The 19,633-nt window shown below is 47.8% G+C and overlaps 1 protein-coding gene across 3 annotated transcripts in view; it reads right to left on the minus strand.

Annotated features, from left to right (window-relative positions):
* The window catches only part of dpys (dihydropyrimidinase), a 104,286-nt gene extending 86,339 nt beyond the window's left edge, over positions 1-17,947 (minus strand). For 2 of the 3 annotated variants that reach the window (XM_069920258.1, XM_069920257.1), the window contains exon 1: positions 16,941-17,947. In XM_069920258.1, the coding sequence (XP_069776359.1) occupies positions 16,941-17,204 (264 nt within the window). In that variant the 5' untranslated portion in view covers positions 17,205-17,947. The remainder of the gene's footprint in view (positions 1-16,940) is intronic. The other variant, XM_069920256.1, reaches the window with a different exon arrangement.
* Between the last annotated feature and the right edge of the window lie 1,686 nt (positions 17,948-19,633).

Here is a 19,633-nt window from a genome sequence, read left to right on the forward strand (position 1 = left end):
GGTGGCTCATCTGGGGGCACCTCAACCTGAAACTGCTCAGTGTCCATCCTTTCCGGTCCTACTCTTGTACCTGAAACTTTTCAGTGCCCATCCTTTCCGGTCCTACGCTCGTGGGAGCGTTATAATCTTTTGACCCATATCCAGGATCCTGATAGACTGAGCTGGGCTGGCGCAGGCTTGGCTACAGGCTGAATGTGTCAGCGATTCTTCCTGTCTATCTTTTCTTCTGAGTGAACAAGATAAGGTGTGGGCTCTTGCAACTCTCCTTTGCCGTCTCTGTCTGTTGTAACCTTGTGGGTTCTGCAACCTGACAACATCCCCTTCCATTAAAAGCTGAAGTGGATGGCTTGTTCTGTCATAGCACAACATTAGTGAGAGATTTATTGAGAAGCTGGGATTTTACCTCTTGTGGCTTACGGATATGAGGCTCAAGTAGCTTCCTGGAGACAAGAGAGTAGTGCGTGTTTGCCTTGACATTAGTCTGTGTGCAGGAGACGCTGGCATTGTGTCTGTGGCACATTTCTGAGATTTAGGAGGTTGAGGAAAATATCAGTTCTCTCTCTGTGAGATTTCTCCATGAGTTGCTTGGCGCTGCGGACTGCTCTTTCACCCAACCCATTAGATTGGGGGTACTCGGGGCTGCTGGTAACATGAGTACGGCAACGTCCTTAAATCACTGGCTTGTAAACTGTCTGGCATTGTCTGATATGAGGACATGTGGTGCTCCATGAACTGAAAAATGTCTCGAGTTTTGTGATGACCTTTGCTGAGGGAACATCACGAAGGTCACTCTCATACCAGCCTGAATAGGAGTCCACTAGCACCAAATACCTCTGAGAACACCGTTCAAAGATATCTGTTGCCACAGTCGACCAAGGCAGGTCTATAACTGGATGAAGGAGGAGTGGTTCCTTTAGCTGGTGTCATTTTGTGCTGTTACAGACATCCTTGTGGATGTCATTATAGGCCAATAAACTATGCCTCTCGCTCTCCGTTTAGTAGCTTCTGCACCAGGATGCCCTCTGTACATAATGCTGATGTTCTCCTTTAGTGACTTGGGAATGACGGCTTTCTGGCCTTTCATGATGACCCCATCTTCAATAGTTAGTTTGTCTCTGAAAGGAAAATAAGGATGACCAGTATGGTCATAACGCTACATGCTATGCCAGCCATGCTGCCCTGCACACAGAATAGACAGAGAGATTGATCGGTTTGCCAGTCAAGGATAGAAACATAGAAGATAGGAGCAGGAGTAGGTCATTTGGCCCTTTGAGCCTGCTCCGCCATTCAGTGAGATCATGGCTGATCTTAAAGTTCAGTACCCCGTCCCCGCCTTCTCTCCGTAACCCCTAATTCCCTCATACTGAAGAAATATATCTAATTCTCTCTTAAATATATTAAATTAACCTGCCTCTATTGCTCTCTGTGGCAATGAATTCCACAGATTCACCACCCTCTGGGTAAAGAAATTCCTCCTCATCTCGGTTCTAAATGGTTTGCCTATTATCCTCGAACCATGGCCCTGGGTTCTGGACTCCCCCACCATCGGAAACATCCCTTCCACATCCATTCTGTCCAGTCCTGCCAGAATTTTATATGTCTCTATGAGATCCCCTCTCAATCTTCTAAACTCCTGCCATTCCAGGTATCAGCCTGGTGAATCACCTCTGCACTCCCTCCATTCCAAGAACATCTTTCCTCAGATAAGGCGACCAAAACTGAACACAATACTCCAGGTGTGGTCTCACCAAGGCTCTGTACAACTGCAGTAAGGTATCTTTATTCCTATACTCATATCCTCTTGATATGAAGGCCAACATACCATTTGGGGGTTTGGAGCCTTTAAAAGGATCACTGGGATCTCTCTTTCCACTAATGATGATATTCACTGGAAGTGTTGTTTAAATAGGACAAAAGACCACACTGTTTGCTGGGCCATGCTGTCTGATGATAGTGTTGAGTGTTTGTAGGGTTGTGTCATCTGCTGTGTGTCTCTTTAACTCCTCCAAGCAAGAAGAAGATAAGTAGTTGACTGTCATCACATCAAAGTTGTCTTCTCCGTCAGCTTGCTGAACTGTAGAATTCCCAGGAGCTCGAGATAGAGTGTCAGCCAGGTTTGTTTGTTTTCTGCTTTTATACACGACGGTGACGCTGTACTTTTGAAGTCGTAACATCATCCTTTGTCATCTTGCCATATGGGTTTCTTCAGTATAGAGACCAGGGGCTGCTGGTCCATTTCTAGGGCTGTAAATATAATCATAGAATTTTGAACATGCCAAAACCACTGCCAACAGCTCTTTTTCAATCTGACTGTATCTGGTTTCTGCATCAGTTAGTGTTCATGAGGCACAGGCTACGGGTTTTCCTTCCTGCAAACAGGCTGCACCCAGTCCATGCTGTGAAGCCTCACTGGTCAGTGTCTCCGGCTTACTGACATCGTAATAAGACCAAACCAGTGGGCAGGACATGCTTCTTTGGTGCTTCAAAAGCACTTTGCTGCTGCCCGTACCAAGTCCACTCATTGTCCTTGTGGACAATGTCGTCACAGTGGAGTCATCAGCTGACTGGAATTTGGAATAAGATTTCCAAGATATTTGACCATCCCCAGGAATCTGCAGAGATGGGACATCTGGTACTGGCATTTCACTGATTGCCTTTGCTTTGGAGGGGTCAGCTTTGAGGCCTTCACTGGTGTAAACATGACCAACATAGTCGAGCTGGTTCAGCTGGAACCTGCACTTGAGGGGATTAAGCCTCAAGTTCACCTCTCCAGCACGGTTGAGCTCTTTTCTCAAGTTGTCGTCAATGATTATGTCGTTGACAGGGATTTCCAGCAAAAATCTGTTCCATGGAGATCTGCCCCTGGTAGAGTGGAGTTAAATGGCATCCGTAGAAATCTGTCGCGACCAAAGCAAGTGCTGAAGTCAGCAATGACGATTTGTGGTCGAGTGAAATCTGCCAAAAGGAGTTCCTCACCTCTAAGACCGAAAACACAATTGCATTCGACATTTGTGCGGCCTCTTCCACAGGACGCAGAGGGTGATGTGGCCTTTTCAGAGCAGCGTTCAGGTCTCTTGGGTTGATGCATATTCTGATTACTTGTTTGTCCGATTTTGTTGTCGGTAACCGCAGAAGGCACCCAATCAGTCAGCTCAGAAAATGGACTGATGACACCCAATTTCTGCATCCTGTCCAGCTCAGCTTTGACTCTGTCCTTCATAGTCACAGGAATGCGATGTGCAGGTCGAACAATTGGTCTCACTTCCTGGGTGAAGATTATAGGAGGTGGAGAGAGTGGAGGAGGTGGAGAGAATGTGCAAACTTCTTACAGACAGCGTGCTATTCGAACACTGCTTCCGATCACTGGTGCTGTGACAGCGTGCCGCAACCATTCTGCCCTAATAGGCAAAGGGACGCTTGGTGCCACGCTGTTACAGCACCAATGACTGGGATGGAGGTTCGAATCCCCTGCAACCTGTAAGGCATTTGGACATTGTCCCCGTGTCTGCCTGGAGTTTTCCCAGTGTAATGGAGAGGCAGCATCCACCACCTGGTGGTGCTGCTGCGCTCCTGTTCGGAGGACACACTACCTGCAAATCAAGGTCAAAGACTCACCCCAAGCCATCAAGGTGACCCTTATGCTTGGCCCACCTAAATCACCAGGTGCTGCAGTCCAAGCAACCACCCAGACTCAGCCCTGACCTTCACCCAATTGGCCCTGGTGGAACACTTCAATTCACCCCTGCTGAGCCCCTGCACTTGGCTTCGAGCCATTGGCCACAGCAACCAACAGAGCCCACACTGACCCTTATGATTGGTGCCCCAGCTTTGCCCCCAGAATTATAAAGGACCATGTGCCCCTTTGTTCTGTCTCTTTGGATTCCTCGTGGAACCTTCCTCAATGGGTATGGGCCACCATGTGCTAGCCCTCCCTAAGGAGTCGAGATTTCCCAAGGCAAGGGGCACTGTCTGCTGCTGTCACTGCTGAGATCCCAGGTAGGGATCACCAAGCAGCTGGTAGACAAGCTGCAGTCCCTCTCTGAGCAAAAGGACAGGGAGACAGAAGCCCTGGAACGGACCTGCAGCGGACGGTAGGAGGCACTTCTTGCTGCCCAAGGTAGAGCAAGTGACACAGATGTCACCTGCCTACTGATGCAGCTCCAGCAGGCTCAGGCAGACCATCGGATGGAGCTGGTGACCTGTCCTGATTAAAGTTAGAGCCTTGATCCAGCAAGGTGATCAGCCGGACTTTTGGCTGGGGGATGGGGACATCTAGATGGAGAGTAATGAGGATGGGGCCCCTGGGGAACCAGGGTCCCAATACAACTGTCCTGCACCCCCCCCCAACCACTGAGTCCTCACAAGCCCAACCTGTCACCACACGGTCCCAGATCCTCCGTGGAGGAGGGGGCTGATGAGGAGAGGGCAGTGGGAATGCACACCAAGGGACCCTCAGAATCCTCCGAGACATGGGACTAATTCCCCAAGGACCTCACCCAGCTGGCGGACCGACACCGCCAGCGGCCAGTTGAGCACCTTGCTGCTTGGCTCCTCAGGCTGTGGGATGAGGGGGGCGCGAATATTGCCCTCTCACATCAGGAGGCCAGTGCCCTGGGGAATATCTCCGAGTCCCAGTCCATTAACACTGCCCTGTGAGCACCACAGGAGGGCATCCGCAGAGGATGGTCCCTGTGGGAACACGTAGTCACAGCCATACAGACCCGGTATCCCACCCGGCTGGAATGGAACCTCCAAGGGAGATCCCAGTGGGCCACGGTAGGGGAGAGCACCCAGGTCATCAGGGAGAGGGCACTTATCAATGGGATCTATGGGGCGGCCACTGACCAAGGGTTCCTGGAGAACATGAGGGTGATCGGCGCACTCACAGGACACCTTGTAACCACTGCTGCCCCTGACCTCAGGTCGATTATTCTACCGCTCATGGGGACTGGCAAGGGGAGAACAGTACAGAATTCCATCACCATTCTTGAGGGATTGTAGTACATGACACGGGAGGGACCCACGCTAGTCCGCAGTGTGGACCCTAGCACCCAGAACCTGAGCCCACAGGTGCCTGCAGGTGGCTCTACTTCAACCTGCTGCACACAGGAATGAACCCCACCAGCATTGATGGGATATCCACTCCTGCCCTGTATGCATGCTGGAAGGAGCTGTGCAGGGGGGGAGGGCACAGATGGGGGAAGACAGGTGGTCACCCCACCGGCAAGCAGGATGCCAGGGATGCCCTCGACCCCGCACCACCCAACCAGCTCCAACTGTTGTCCTGACCGCACCACCCGACCCCATCTCCCCAGCCCTTAAGGTTGAGATCCGGCAGCAGCTGCTGCACGAAATGACTGCCCTCACCCTGCATGAGCAGCCTGTTAACAGTGTGTGGAAGACCCCCGATCCTCTCCCATAGGAAGGAGGCCAGGGTTCCCAGAGCGTGCACCCTGCTGCCCTTTCCCGCCCAGGGGACCTGAGGCTACACATCCCTGTAGCTGTACATTGGGGAAAGGGCAATGTGCAGCGCTGGCTGACACTCGTAGACACGGGCACACAACACACCATCATCCCCTGCGGGGTAGAGGGGGATCCCCATGCAGATAGAGGGGCTGGAAGGCTCCCTCCTGTTTGCAAAGGAAGTCACCATCCACCTGGCCATAAGGAACCAACCCCCTGCACTCTCCCCTGAATGTATACTGGGCCTCAATTTATTACGGGGATGGTTCCTCCACAGCAACAGGGGCCGCTTCACCTTTGGGGTTACACAGGCGACCATGGTAGTGGGGGAAGCTAAGTGGGAGCCCGTAGTCATACCCCCCCCCCTTCCAAAGTAACCAATCTGCAACAATACGAAGTCCCGGGAGGATACCGGGACATTACCAAGGCTGTGCAGACTTTCCTGCAGGAAGGAGTTATCAGACTGGCAGCCTTTCCCTTCAATAGTCCTGCTTCTACCTCTGCTGCTAGCGGCGACCATTGGCAATGTTACATTGATGAACATGTTCCTCCGCATTGCCTACAATTTCGCCACCACCACGAACAGATTGGACTGCTGGATCTGCGTCCAAACTACAGCACACACTGATCAAGCATTACCACTTACCCCAATCCCACTGGACAACTCCCAGATGAACTGTTCACTCCAGTGGGCTTTGGGTTGGCTGTATGGGGTGGACCTAATGGCAGCTCACAACCTCTCACATTCCCGCTCAACATTTCCCCCTCCACCATCTTCTGATGGGGTGGGTGCTTCAGGAACTGCCTATAATTTGACCTCCACTTGAGTCCTGACCCTCCGCATCATCCCACAGGTCCTCCATAAACCAAAGGAGTGTTGGTGCAGACTCCCCAACAGACACAGCTCCAACTTCCCAATCGGCGACAGTGACTGCCTGCACAGTTGGTACCCGGGCTCCGCACTCACCACATCCAACGGTGTCACCAAGTTGGGGGCCCCTGGACCTTGAATGGCACCCACTGGGTATGCGGGCACCATGCCTACCCCTGGCTCCCTGCCACCTGGTACGGCTGCTGTTTCCCCACATTCATGGTGCCCTCCCTCCAATGTATCGGAGCACCCGATGACCTGGGGGAGCACCCAGCCTTTGGCAACCACCGCAACAAGAGGGCTATTACTACAGCTGAATAGTTCTGGACGATCACCTTCCCCAGATACGGCACCGCACGGCTCTCCAACGAAAGTGACCTGGATTACTGCCCTCCTGGAGATGTTGGCCAAAGAGATGGCAGTGTCCTTCCACCATACACAGGATTCTCTGAACTGATCATCTGCAGAGCTGAAGGCGGTACATATGGTGGGACTGCAAAATCGAATGGCCCTGGACTACCTGCTGCCGGCGAACAGTGGTACCTGTGCAGTCATTGGACAGGAGTGCTGTACCTACATTCCCAGCAAATCCTCTAGCATCACCCATCTGGCTGACCACATTCGGGACTCAGTGGCCAAAATTCAGAAATCCAGGGACCAGCTCCTCCAGTATCATCACCTCATGGGGACAACTGGTGGCCATTTGGCTCCACGGGGGGGGGGGGGGGGGGGGGGGGGGTATTTGGGTGACTATCATCCATTGGGGGATTGCATTTATTTTTGTTATCATTGCTGTAGTCATTCTATGTTGTGCTTGTCAAGTTATACACACTTCAGCATTGCCCTGTTAGACCTCCTTATTACCTCTCACACTTTATTAGCGAGCATCGTGTCTTCTTAAGGGGTAGATTGTAATGGAGAAGCAGCATCCACCACCGAGTGGCGCTGCTGCACTCCTGTTCGGAAGGCACACTACCTGCCAATCAAGGTCAAAGACTCACCCCCAAACCATCAAAGTGACCCTTGCGATTGGCCCACCTAAAACACAAGGTGCTGCAGTCCAGGCAGCCTGCCCAGTCTCAGCCCTGACCTTCACTCAATTGGCCCTGGTGGATCACCTCAGTTCACCCCTGTTGAGCCCCTGCACTTGCCTTCAAGCCATTGCCCACAGCAACCAACGGGACCCACACTGACCCTTATGATTGGCCCCGCAGCTCTGCCCCCAGAACTATAAAGGACCATGTGCCCCTTTGTTCTGCCTCTTTGGACTCCTCAGGCAATGTAAGTATCAACTTCCCCACTGGGTTGGGTGATTCTCAAGGCTAGTAACAGAACTGTATCCGTACTGGTGAAGGGGTGGAGGCACATAATATCACCTTGATCTGATTGTTGAGTGTGTATGCTCTTGTAACTTCCCCAGTTTCTGTCGGTTTCCCCCTCATCATCCGAAAGTGTATATTTACCTATTGTGTATTCATCAGATGCAAGGATCGACAATGAGATAGACAACAGACTCGCCAAGGCAAATAGCGCCTTTGGAAGACTACACAAAAGAGTCTGGAAAAACAACCAACTGAAAAACCTCACAAAGATAAGCGTATACAGAGCCGTTGTCATACCCACACTCCTGTTCGGCTCCGAATCATGGGTCCTCTACCGGCACCACCTACGGCTCCTAGAACGCTTCCACCAGCGTTGTCTCCGCTCCATCCTCAACATCCATTGGAGCGCTCACACCCCTAACGTCGAGGTACTCGAGATGGCAGAGGTCGACAGCATCGAGTCCACGCTGCTGAAGATCCAGCTGCGCTGGATGGGTCACGTCTCCAGAATGGAGGACCATCGCCTTCCCAAGATCGTATTATATGGCGAGCTCTCCACTGGCCACCGTGACAGAGGTGCACCAAAGAAAAGGTACAAGGACTGCCTAAAGAAATCTCTTGGTGCCTGCCACATTGACCACCGCCAGTGGGCTGATAACGCCTCAAACCGTGCATCTTGGCGCCTCACAGTTTGGCGGGCAGCAGCCTCCTTTGAAGAAGACCGCAGAGCCCACCTCACTGACAAAAGGCAAAGGAGGAAAAACCCAACACCCAACCCCAACCAACCAATTTTCCCTTGCAACCGCTGCAATCGTGTCTGCCTGTCCCGCATCGGACTGGTCAGCCACAAACGAGCCTGCAGCTGACGTGGACTTTTTACCCCCTCCATAAATCTTCGTCCGCGAAGCCAAGCCAAAGAAAATGTGTAGAAGTTTGCTTGACATATCAATCCTTTTGTCTCATTTCCATCCCTGAAATAAACGTGTGCTTTGTACCTGCTTTTTGTTCTGGTTCTTAACCTGTGGGGCCCGCATGAACCAGAACAACACCCAGGGGTTCCAGTTACCTCCCACTGTTTGAAATGTACTGGGAGGTTGTAGGTTTATGGGATGTAATTGGGCAGCATGGACTTGTGGGCCAAAAGGGACTGTTACGGTGCAGTATGTTTAAATCTAAATTAAAATTAAAAATTAAAGAGATGAAAACAATGGAGCATCTGTTGCCACCTCTCTTGGATATGCCAGGTTCAATTCTATTCCCCCGCCCACCTTCAGCCTGTGAACTACCACTTAATCCTTGTGTTGGGCCTTGACCCACAACATTGACTTACACAGCTGGTCTCCACAGATGCTGCTTCAACTGTCCAACTCTTCCAGCATTCTGCTTCTGCATCTACTTTTCACCATCTCCAATCGCTTCTGCTGCCTTCGCTCGGTGTTCCTTCTGATCCCTCTGCGAGTACCTGTGTAGTCACTGCTTTCCAAACCCCTCGACCTTCTCCTAAATCTGAGGAATTTATGAAGCCGATACTCCATTCATCCACCATCTCTACTGCCATCAATTTTTGGAAAACTGTCTTACTTTTCATTCTGATCTTCTACCTCATTGTTTAAGTAATTTCATACGACTTTCTCGTCCAAGTTTAAAAGGGAATAAGATGACAGCACTTCAACTCCAGAGATTTAGTGTCCAAGCTCGAGCAGGGATTGCAGTTAAACATCCTAGAAGAGAAAGCCTTCTGGTTATGCACACGCACAATAGCAGCCAGGTGCCATCTACGAGCAACTGTAAGGGAAGGTGTATGGCAGCAATCCTGTTAGCTTTATATCTCAACGATTACCAAATTCTTATTCAAAGATAGAATAGAAAAGCTACAGGAATAATTTAAATTGAACCCTAAAAATAAAAGAACCACTTCAAAGTGGGAAGTATTTCAACACTGGAGCCCAGGACATTTGGTATGTAAAAACATGTGACTGAAACCAATCATTATGGAAATGTCTGTGGTAAACCCAACTGAACATTGACGTGCTCTTTCTGATTAAAGAAAGCAGATTGCTCTGTCATTTGTTTTCACAGTTTTAGAAAGTGATTATCATTGTTTGGTTACGTGTTGTGACAGGTGATCTGCCCAAGATGCAGCCTCTGGACATCCCAAGGGAGGATGGACCAAGGGGTTTCACACTTACCCTTTAGGGGGACCCCATGGCTGTCCATGCCCTCGTGCACTGCCAAACTGAGGCTTCCCGCAGGTTGGAGGAGCTACACTTTGTAATCCATCTGGGCTCTGCTCAAACAAGTGGCATTAACTTTGACTTCTCCCCATTTCTGTTAACCCCCACCACTGCCTCTCACTTTCCTTGTCTTCTTTTCTCCAGCACCCCACCCCCCTCCCTTGCTCTCCAGACAGAGCTACTCTCTGCCCCCCCACAACATCCCTCCCCCTGGCCCACTGCAATTACTTCTCAGGGTTTTTTTTCTACATAGACACACCACCACTCTCCTTTTCCCAGAATCTGAGTTCCGATCCAATCTGTGAATGGTGAAACCGTCTCCTCAGATAACTGTGTTCTCTGTTAACTAGCTCTCAGTAAAGCAAACAACTGAGATTTGTTTGACTTGTCTCTGATAAAGCAGCCTTGCCCTCAGGTCATCAATTTTATTCTCCAGTGACTGGACATTTGCCAGTACTATGGAGAATAGGGGAGATCCTGTTTGGATCCCAGCCCTCACTGTACATTTCCAACCGTGACCTGGCCCTGAGGTCTGTAGACCATTAACTCTGTTCAGCAGCTTGTAATTTAATTTTTTATTAAATTTAGACATCTTTGGCTTGGCTTCTTTGGCTTGGCTTCTTTGGCTTGGCTTCTTTGGCTTGGCTTCTTTGGCTTGGCTTCGCGGACGAAGATTTATGGAGGGGGTAAAAAGTCCACGTCAACTGCAGGCTCGTTTGTGGCTGACAAGTCCGATGCGGGACAGGCAGACACGGTTGCAGCGGTTGCAAGGGAAAATTGGTTGGTTGGGGTTGGGTGTTGGGTTTTTCCTCCTTTGTTTTTTGTCAGTGAGGTGGGCTCTGCGGTCTTCTTCAAAGGAGGTTGCTGCCCGCCAAACTGTGAGGCGCCAAGATGCACGGTTTGAGGCGTTATCAGCCCACTGGCGGTGGTCAATGTGGCAGGCACCAAGAGATATTTAGACATACACCAATTTAGACATACAGCTGGGTAAAAGGCAATTTTGCCAAAAAGCCCGTGCCTCCCAATTCCACTGTATTGACCTACATTTTTAAATAGTGGGAGGAAAATGGAGCTCCCAGAGAAAACCCACGCAGACACAGGTAGAATGTACAAACTCCTTACAGACAGTGCGGGAATCGAATCTAGTTCCCGATAGCTGGCGCTGTGAAGGTATTTACAGCGCTGCAGCAACTTGGTTGGTCATAGACAAAACAGTGTGCAGTTGATCGTACTGAAAGCAGCTGTGTGGAAGAATGAATTTTATGAATATGCTTAATAAGGGGTTAATGCATTAGGCAAGGCTTTCAGTTCCTGCAAATGGGGGAATATAATTGCCTTTTTAACATGTCTGCCGATGAGGTGGCATATGTCTCAGGTCTTCCAGGACAGTTCGAGACATTACAAGGTGACACGTAATGGTAAACACAAAATGCAGCTTGTATGAAACTTGTGAGGGTCTCATGCAGACCCTTGCCCAACTTCTGTATGCATGTGTGGCGAACACTCCGATACTCGGAGTGTTGCAATCCCCCCACTAGGATAACAGAGGGTTAATAAAGAAGCTGTTTCTGCTCTCTGTTTTCTTGCAGCATGGGCAGACTTTGACAGCTGTTGGATGTTGCCATTGGGTATATCATAATGTACATCATCTGCAGTGACTTCATACGTCAGCTACACAAAGTGAGACACTTATGTGGACAGAAACATTCAGGCATTACATACTGCGCTTCACGAGGTGTTGTACTGAAGAAGGAATGCAACAACATTGTCTACCATAATTGTTCAAGATATCGCAAATTGATTTCATCAGTTTTCTCATGGTAAAATCACTTAGCAACTGCCGTGATGAGATATCTCTACAAGATCCAGGTCAAAAAGGAAAGAAGTAAACATTGCCCCGGTGTCATATTCACTATAATTATCGAGCCATGTTCAAATGCGTTCTGAAATGTAATTGAACCTTATTGCAAACACATTCCATCATTTAGGAATCTCCATGTGAAGTGAAATGGGAGCGAGCAGCCTTTCCGTTCCTCCATTATTCAATAAGATTATGGTTTATCATTGTGGCGCCTTTCCAGCCTTCGGAACCGGTGTTCAAGTCCCGCACAGTCTGTCCAGAGTTTGTACTTTCTCCCCGTGTCTGCGTGGGATTTCCCCGGGGCTCCGGCTTCCTCCCACCGTTCGAAACGTGCCGGGGTGTAGGTTAATCGTGTGTCATTTGGATGGAACGGACTCATGGATCGAAATGGCCTGTTACCGAGCTGCATGTCTACATTTAATTCTAAATTTAAAAAGAATTTATCTCAGGGCCAATATCCTTGATTTTCTAGTTCAAAAAAGGCTCCCCTGACCAGCAATTGGTCCCTCTGTCCGCTGATACTGCTCGAGTCCCGCAAGATGCAATTTATGCAATCTTAAACAAAATTGCCTTTTGCCTGCTGGAAGGGCATCAGCAGAAATTGACTGCAGCTCGGTGATAATACCTCGACTGTAGTCACCAGCAAGCAGCCCGCAGCCTGCATGCCTCGAGTCACCAACAGCCTGCGTCTTTGGCTTCTGTTTCAGACCAATATCTCCAGTTTTGGTTTCCCTGACTAATAATAAATGAGTTTATTGGGAATGCACACAGAAATGCTGCAGTTGAACAGGTACTTCATTTTTAAAAAGCTGCAAAACAACTGAAAATGAGTGCAGTCATATTCTTAATGGAATTAAAATGCAAAAGCAGATATATATGCCATTGTATAGGATGACCCGAAATTTCACCTTAAAAATCAGGTTGTCCTTTAAACCGGGTCTAAAATTCTTCCCTTCATGACAAAGTTTCAGCACCGCCGCCGACTTTCTGCTGGCTCCAACCCAATCTCGCGCATATCCCGCTCGTCATCTGCGAAGTCTCAGCGCTCCTCCGCAGGGTCCGACTGCTGTCGGCTCTGTTCAGGCTTTAAACAGCCTGTTACAAGAGCCAATGGTGGTTTATTTTAAAATATCCAAATTAAATTTAAACCTTTCAATGATAATGTGTTAACGAAATATTTGTGATTTGTTTTTAACCACTGGTCACTGGTGCCAGGTTTGTTTTGGGGAGGGTGGGGGGGGGGGGGGGGGGTGTGGGGCAGTCTCATACAAGATCTCCATTTTTGGTGGAAATTCCAGGGTCATCCGATACACTGGTAATTAATATTCACATTTTGACTATAGATCTGCATAATGAACAGAATCGTGGCCCAAACTGCTATAATCTCTTAGGGGGTTTCCTTACCTCCAGATGAAGACATCAGAATCCTGAAGCCCAGTTCCATATATTCCACCCACAGGAAATATTGTGTGTTAACCCCACAAGAATTTGCACTTTTAAATAGATTGGTTTGCTTTTAAACTCTTCAAGAATCTGTATCCAGTCGGCTTAATCTGTCATTGGATTATCCCCATTCCAGAAATCAGTTATTAACCTGAGACATTAATTCAGTGATGCCTCCTGCCTCAGGTCCATCTAACATGATTTAACATGAGCTACCTCAGAGCATAAAGCCCTGCAAAAGGTAGTGGACACAGCCCAGAACATCACAGGCAAAACTCTCCCCACCATCAACAGGGAACACTGCCATCCGAGAACAGCAGCAATCATCAAGGACCCACACCACCCAGCCACATGCTCTGTGATCACTGCTGCCATCAGGATAGAGGTATCAGTGCCACAAGACTCGCACCACCAAGTTCAGGAATAGCTGCTACTCCTCCACCATCAGACTCCTCAACGACAAACTCAGAGACTCATTTAAGAACTCTTACATCGCATACGCTTTATTATTTAATTTTTTTTCTGTACTGCACAGTTTGTTTACGTTTCTCTCTTTTGTACATGTATCTTTTCATGAGTTGAGTTATTTGCACTACCAATAAGTGGTAATTCTGCCATGTCCGCAGGAAAAAAGTGTCGGAGTTGTATGTGCCCTGATGATAAATTGGAACTTTGATTTTTAGTTGTCTCTTACCGTAATCTGATGAAAAATCATCAATCCAAAAAGTGAATCACTGATCTCTCTGCCCTTTGATGTAATTAAATATCATTGTAAATTTGTCCAGCCACACCTTAAAGCTTGTATAGACTTACATAGGTTTGAGAAAACCCACAGATCAATTTTGGAACAGGCCATTCTGCCACATGTGCGATAAACGGGGAGATGGAAAGTGGGCATTTTGTTACATAAAAGACCACCACTGCTGTCTAGAAATTTCTGTACTCTAAAGAGCAGGGTCATTGCTACATCTACATGAGGTGGTGTCTTAAAAAAGCAGCCTCTATCCTCAAAGATCCCACCACCCAGGCCCTGCCCTCTTCACTCTGCTACCATCAGGTACAGGAGCCTAAAAATGAGGACTTAGTGGCACAAGGACAGCTTCTTCCCCATCCTGAATCATCAATGAACCAGAGACACTGCCTTACTTTTCATGTGCTATTATTTTAATTTATAGTAATGTTATAAGATGGTTATAATATGATGCTGCATCAAAACATCGAATTTCATGACTTGTTTATGACAATATATCCCGATTCTGATTCATTGAAAAGTCTATTTGGGCTTGGTAGATCATTTGCATGGCACCGTTGACAGGACTGTTGGAGGTGCTTTCGTAGTGAAGGGACCCGAGAGGTAGAGACAATGCAGTCGAGTGGCAGAAATGGATTGAAGGCAGCACAGCATTTATATGGTGAGAGGGCTGGGCGGAGCCCTTCACCACCAGCAGATCTTCCAAGTCAAGTGTGGTGCCAGAGTAACCATTCTATCCTTCCTTGGAATTCAATGGACTCAGCACTTGATGGGGAAAATTCCAATGCAGGATGTTAATAATGCAAACTAATTTTGTAAAAATAGAGATAAAATTGTTTAAATAAAAGCAAAAAAGAAAAATTGAAATAAAAAGAAAACCAGAAGTGAATTTCAGCTCTGAACATTAAGATATTTAGGCAGAAAAAAAGGAGGGCGGAGATGTTGTGGAACACGTCCAAGATCAATGATTAAAAATTAGTGGGGGTAAATAGGATTGTGAGCCAACATCGCCTTGATTGGTCAAATGGCCTCTGATGCTTTAAAGCACTGGTTCTCAACCTTTTTCTTTCCACCCACATCCCACCTTAAGCAATCCCTTACTAATCAGAGCACCGATGACATAGGGATTGCTTAAAGTGAGTGGAAAGAAAAAAGGTTTGCTTTCGAGAAACATTGGTATGGGAACAGTGAAAGTCTTTAATTGGAACTCATAGATGTGAATAAAATGTTGGGAAATTGCCAGAAATGACAGAAGCACCAAGGAAGTGCTCAAACCCAGCACAGAGACTGACCATGAGGACAGTCCTCGTCTGCCGAGTTAGTCTCACACTCATATGTATATTGTTTGAAAATAGCCGTTCCGCATCTTCGCCACAATAGAGGAAGGGCCAGAAGTTTTCAAACCAACACCTTTCATAACAAAGTAATGTGCTTGTGGGCGGCTGGTAGTCATGGTGGGGAGCTGGCTGATGAAGGACCTCAGTTTTCTTCAGGCTGACTTCCAGGCCAAACATTTTGGCAGTTTCCGCAAAACAGGACGTCAAGCGCTGAAGAGCTAGCTCTGAATGGGCAACTAAAGCGGCATCGTCTGCAAAGAGTAGTTCACGGACAAGTTGCTCTTGTGTCTTGGTGAGAGCTTGCAGGCACCTCAGATTGAAGAGACTGCCATCCGTGTGGTACCGGATGTAAACAGCGTCTTTATTGTTGAGGTCTTTCAAAACAAAAATCAAAACGGTCAACCAGTTTACCTATCTCGGCTGCACCATTTCATCGGATGCAAGGATCGACAACTAGATAGACAACAGACTCACCAAGGCAAATAGCGCCTTTGGAAGACTACACAGAAGAGTCTGGAAAAACAACCAACTGAAAAACCTCACAAAGATTAGCGTATACAGAGCCGTTGTCATACCCACACTCCTGTTCGGCCCCGAATCATGGGTCCTCTACCGGCATCAACTACGACTCCTAGAACGCTTCCACCACTGTTGTCTCCACTCCATCCTCAACATTCATTGGAGTGACTTCATCTCCAACATCGAAGTACTCGAGATGGCAGAGGCTGACAGCATCGAATTCACGCTGCTATAGAACCAACTACGCTGGGTAGGTCACGTCTCCAGAATAGAGGACCATCACCTTCCCAAGATCGTGTTATATGGCGAGCTCTCCACTGGCCACCGTGACAGAGGTGCACCAAAGAGGTACAAGGACTGCCTAAAGAAATCTCTTGGTGCCTGCCACATTGACCATCACCAGTGGGCTGATATCGCCTCAAACCGTGCATCTTGGCGCCTCACAGTTCAGCGGGCAGCAACCTCCTTTGAAGAAGACTGCAGAGCCCACCTCACTGACAAAAGACAAAGGAGGAAAAACCCAACACCCAACCCCAACCAACCAATTTTCCCCTGCAACCGTGTCTGTCTGTCCCGCATGGGACTTGTCAGCCACAAACGAACCTGCAGCTGACGTGGACATTATCCCTCCATAAATCTTCGTCCACGAAGCCAAGCCAAAGAAAGAACGTGCTTCTCAAGCAGGTTATCTTTGCAAAATGATACCACTTTGTGAAGGGTTGTCACCTTATAATGGTCCTGACATGTACATCAGTGCGACTGGCGAATAATTGGGAATGGGCTAAACGATCAGACGCTTTGGCGGGACGATTCATGTGAATGAAGCCAAACAATCAGGATCTCTGCTGTGCAACACAAACGCCTCAGCTGCGGATACTGCGGTCTCGAATCCCACCCTCTCTGTCTTCTTTCTCCACGTCTCTGAGTGGGTTTCCCCGGGGGCTCCGGTTCCCCCCACCCCACCCCCACCCACCCTTCAAAACTCGAGACTTAGCCACCGAGTTTCAAACTCACTTTGAATGCAATTTGTCACTAAATAAAGTTTACAAAGTTAAAAGCTGCAGATGAAATTATACCCCCCCCCCCCCACCTCCGGAATTATTCTAATTAAATACAAATCTTGCCAGATCGGGGGGTACCTTCGTTCCATGATAGAAGTCATCCACAGATTGGACGCCCATGAGGGGGAGCTGCATGTGAGTGTGCGTGTCGATGCCCCCCGGCATGACGAGCTGGCCGGAAGCGTCGATGACTTTGACTCCCGCCGGCAGCGGCAAATTGGGCCCCACGTTCTGGATGAGCCCGTGTTCGATGTAAACGTCAGCAAGGAACGAGCAATCGTCGTTCACCACTTTCCCCCCTCGAATGAGGATTCCGCTGTGGCCGCTGGCATTCCATTGCATCTCCGGAGATGACTGGGACTCACGGTCTCCGGGCACGACTGCTACACACACACTCTCTCTCCTGGCAGGACTGGGACTTTCTCTCTCTTTCTTACTCTGACTCTCTCTCCACGCAGGACTGGCACTCTCTCTCTCTCTCTCTCTCTTCTCTCTGGGGAAAACTGGGACTCACTGTCACCGGGCAGGACGAAGTCTCTCTCTCCCTTTCTCTCACTCTCTCCGATGAGGACAGGCAATCGCTCACTCTCCTGGTAGGTGTGGCTTTCTCACTCTCTCTCTCTCTCTGGGAAAAACTGGGACACACAGTCACGGGGCAGGACAGGAAGTCTCTGGGCAGGACTGGGACTCTCACCCTCTCTCTCCAAGGAGGACAGACACTCTATCACACTCTCTCTCCGTGCAGTACTGTTACTATCTCTCTCTCTCTCTCTCTCTCTCTCTCTCTCCGATGAGGACTGGCAATGGCAGGACTGGCACTCTCTCTCTCACTCTCTTACTCTCTGGGTAAAACTGGGACACTGTCACCGTGCAGGACACGAAGTCTCTCTCTCCCCCTTTTCCCTCACTCTCTCCGAGGAGGACAGACACACTCTCTCTCTCTCTCTCTCTCTCTCCCCGGGAAGTACTGGCTCTCAATCTCTCTCACTCTCTCTCTCTTTGTTGAAAACTGGGACTCACTATCACCGGGCAGGACAGGAAGTCTCTCTCTCTCTGGACTGGTACATTATCACTCTCGCTCTCTCTCTCTCACTCCGATGAGGACTGGCTCTCTCTCTAACTCTCCAGGCAGGTCTGGCTCTCTCTCTCTCTCTCTCTCTCTCTCTCTCTCTCTCTCTCTCTCCCCCCCCCTCTCTCTCTCTCTCTCTGTCCTATACACTCTCTCTCTCTCTCTATGGGAAAAACTGGAACTCTCTGCAGCACAGGATGTCTCTCTCTAACTCTTTTTTTAATTTTTTAAATTTTTCACACTATGAACCATATTAACCAAAATACACACAAACATTTCCCTCTTGAATATACACAGTGTCATTTATTCCCCTTTTCCCCCTCCCTTCCCTCCCTCTTTCCCACCGCCCTCCTCACCCACTAAACGTTCAACATATACAACACAATAAACCGATTAAACAATGTCATCACACAATGAAAATAAACAAGAAAATTGTGTCATCTACTTTTACACACTGGGTCAGTTCATTTCGTCTTCTTCTCATTCTATCATTTTAGGGGGTGGAGGTCCGCGGTAGGTCCTCTCTGTTGTGTTCCATGTACGGTTCCCAAATTTGTTCGAATACTGTGACTTTATTTTTTAAATTATATGTTATTTTTTCCAATGGAATACATTTATTCATTTCCATGTACGATTGCTGTGCTCTCAGGCTCTCTTCTGATTTCCAAGTTGACATTATACATTTTTTTGCTACAGCTAAGGCTATCATAATAATTCTTTTTTGTGCTTCATCCAAATCGAGGCCTTATTATTTATTTCTTATATTACTTAGAAGAAAGAACTCTGGATTTTTTGGTATGTTGCTTTTTGTGATTTTATTTAATACCTGATTTAGATCTTCCCAAAACTTTTCCACTTTCTCACATGCCCAAATTGCATGTACTGTTGCTCCTGTTTCCTTCTTACAGCGAAAACATCTATCTGATACTGTTGGATCCCATTTATTGAACTTTTGGGCCATGATATATAGCCTGTGTAACCAATTATATTGTATCATGCGTAACCTTGTGTTTATTATATTTCTCATAGTTCCGGAGCATATCTTTTCCCATTTTTTATTCTTTATCTTTATGTTTAGATCTTGTTCCCATTTTTGTTTGGGTTTACAGCTTATTTCATCATTTTCTTTCTCTTCCAGCTTGATGTACATGTTTGTTATAAATCTTTTAATTATCATTGTGTCTGTAATCACATATTCAAAGTTGCTTCCTTTTGGTAACCTCAGCCTGCTTCCCAATTTGTCCTTTAAGTAGGTTTTTAGTTGATGGTATGCAAACATTGTACCGTGAGTTATACCATATTTGTACTTCATTTGTTCAAAAGATAATAAATTATTTCCCAAAAAAACACTTTTCTATTCTTTTGATCCCTTTTCTCTCTCATTCTTTAAAGGAAAGGTTATCTATTGTGAAAGAGATTAGTTGTTTTGCGTCAATAATAATTTTGGTAGTTGAAAATTTGTTTTTTTCCTTTCTACATGAATCTTCTTCCAAATGTTGAGCAGATGGTGCAGTAATGGTGAACTCCTATGTTGAACCAGCTTTTCATCCCACTTATATAGTATATGTTCTGGTACCTTCTCCCCTATTTTATCTAGCTCTAATCTGGTCCAATCTGGTTTTTCCCTTGTTTGATAAAAATCTGATAGATATCTTAATTGTGCTGCGCTTTAATAATTCTTAAAGTTTGGTAGCTGTAAGAC

Source organism: Narcine bancroftii, chromosome 2 (assembly GCF_036971445.1).
Source record: "Narcine bancroftii isolate sNarBan1 chromosome 2, sNarBan1.hap1, whole genome shotgun sequence".
Classification (NCBI taxonomy): domain Eukaryota; kingdom Metazoa; phylum Chordata; class Chondrichthyes; order Torpediniformes; family Narcinidae; genus Narcine; species Narcine bancroftii.